The sequence below is a fragment of the Antrostomus carolinensis genome, unplaced genomic scaffold, assembly GCF_000700745.2.
Source record: "Antrostomus carolinensis isolate BGI_N321 unplaced genomic scaffold, ASM70074v2 scaffold688, whole genome shotgun sequence".
Lineage (NCBI taxonomy): Eukaryota > Metazoa > Chordata > Aves > Caprimulgiformes > Caprimulgidae > Antrostomus > Antrostomus carolinensis.
The window spans coordinates 1,114-3,121 of record NW_010330641.1 but is presented as its reverse complement, the minus strand read 5'-3'; the positions used below and the strand labels follow the sequence as shown (position 1 = coordinate 3,121).

Sequence of the window (2,008 nt, the reverse complement as noted above, 5' to 3'; positions counted from 1 at the left end):
CAACATCCTCTCCTCATTCCAGGGGATCCCAGTCCCCAGCATCCCCCCCATTATCCTCTCCCCATCCCTGGTATCCTCCCCAGTATCCCTCCCAGTATTCCCAGCATCCTCTCTCTAATCCCAGAGGATCCCAGTCCCCAGTATCCCTCCAACATCCTCAGCATCCTGCCTGAATCCCAGGGGATCCCAGACTCCAGCATCTCCCCAGTATCCCCTCCAGTATCCCCAGCATCCTTTCCCCATCCCAGGGGATCCAAGTCCCCAGCATCACCCCAGTATCCCTCCCAATATCCCCAGCATCCTGCTCACATCCCAGGGGATCCCAGTCCTTGGCATCCCCCCAGTATCCATTCCAGTATCCCCAGTATCCTCCCCATGTCCCTGGGGATCCCAGGCCCTGGCATCCCCCCAGTATTCCCAGCATCCTCTCCCCATCCCAGGCCATTCCAGTCCCTGGCATCCACCCAAGTATGTTCCCCAGTATCCCCAGCAACCTCTCCTTTTCCCAGGGCATCCCAGTATCCCAAACATGCTCCCACCATCCCAAGAGATCCCAGACCCCAGGATCCCTCTTCCCAGGGCATCCCAGTCCCTGGCATCCCCCCCAGTATGCTCCCCAGTATCCCCAACATCCTCTCCTTATGCCAGGAGATCCCAATCCCCAGCATCCCCCCAGTATCCCCAACATACTGTCCCCATCCCAAGAGTTCCCAGATCCCAGTATCCCTCTTTCCAGGGGATCCCAGTCCCTGGCATCCCTCCCAGTATCCCCAGAAGGGATCCCAGTCCCTGGCATCCCCCCAGTATCCCCAGCAACCTCTCCTTTTCCCAGGGCATCCCAGATCCCAGTATCCCTCTTTCCAAGGGATCCCAGTCCCTGGCATCCCCCCAGTATCCCCAGCAACCTCTCCTTTTCCCAGGGCATCCCAGTATCCCAAACATGCTCCCACCATCCCAAGAGATCCCAGATCCCAGGATCCCTCTTCTCAGGGCATCCCAGTCCCCAGTATTGCCCCAGTATCCCCTGCCATGACTCACTGGAAACCAGTTGGCTGACGGTGGGGGTCTCCGAGCAGGTGATGGGGACGGGGGTGGCAGAAGCCTTGGCTACTGGTGCAGGGTTTGCCACCACCACGGCTGGCTGGGAGAGCGCCGGAGCTGGCTGGATGGGCTGGACCTGGGGCAGAGGGGAGGGTCAGCACCCCCAGAGCAGGGGGTCCCCCTTTTCCAGCCCCACAGCCACCAGCTCCAGAGAGTGGACACCACGTTTGCTGACAGTGGAGGTGCGACAGGCTGGGATGGAGAAGTGACACTGGAAACCACCCAGTTTCGTACTGGGAATGGGGATGTGTCAATTGGGAACTAGGTTTGGGGTGTCCTGACACGTAGGTTTGGGGGCAACCAGCACCTCTGCTCACGCCAAGGTGATGCTTGGTCTTTCTCATCCCACCTGGGAAATCTGGAGAGCAGGATGCTCTATGGGGCACCACTGTGGGGCAGGAGGTGACGTGTCCCAAACATGCTCAGAGGTTCCCAAAGCAACATGGCCAGGTCCCAAAGCAACGTGGTTGGGTCCCAAAGCAACGTGGTCGGGTCCCAGAGCTGCTCATGGGTTCCCAAAGCAACATAGGTGGGTTGCAAAGCAACGTGTCCAGTTCCCAAAGCTGCTGATGTGCTCCCAAAGCAACCATGGCCAGGTCCCAAAGCAACAAGGTTGGGTGCCAAAGCAATGTGGTTGGGTCCCAGAGCTGCTCATGAGCTCCCAAAGCAAGGTGGCCAGGTCCCAAAGCCACATGGCTGAATCCCAAAGATGCTTACGTGCTCCAAAAGCAACATGGCTGCATCTCAAAGATGCTCATGTGCTTCCAAACCAATGTGGCTGGGTCCCAAAGATGCTCACATCCTCCTGAAGCAATGTAGGTGGGTCCCAAAGCCACATGGTCAGGTCCCAAAGGTGCTCATGTGCTCCCAAAGCAACGTGGCCAACTCCCAAAGGTGCTCATGTGCT

The 2,008-nt window shown here is 58.4% G+C and overlaps 1 protein-coding gene across 1 annotated transcript in view; it reads right to left on the bottom strand.

The window, feature by feature from the left end:
* Positions 1-2,008, bottom strand: part of LOC104528818 (POU domain, class 6, transcription factor 1) — a gene marked incomplete at its 5' end in the record, with an annotated part of 5,673 nt that overhangs the window by 2,892 nt on the left and 773 nt on the right. Inside the window, one exon of the mRNA XM_029086196.1 lies at positions 1,039-1,177. Within this exon, the coding sequence (XP_028942029.1) occupies positions 1,039-1,177 (139 nt within the window). The remainder of the gene's footprint in view (positions 1-1,038; positions 1,178-2,008) is intronic.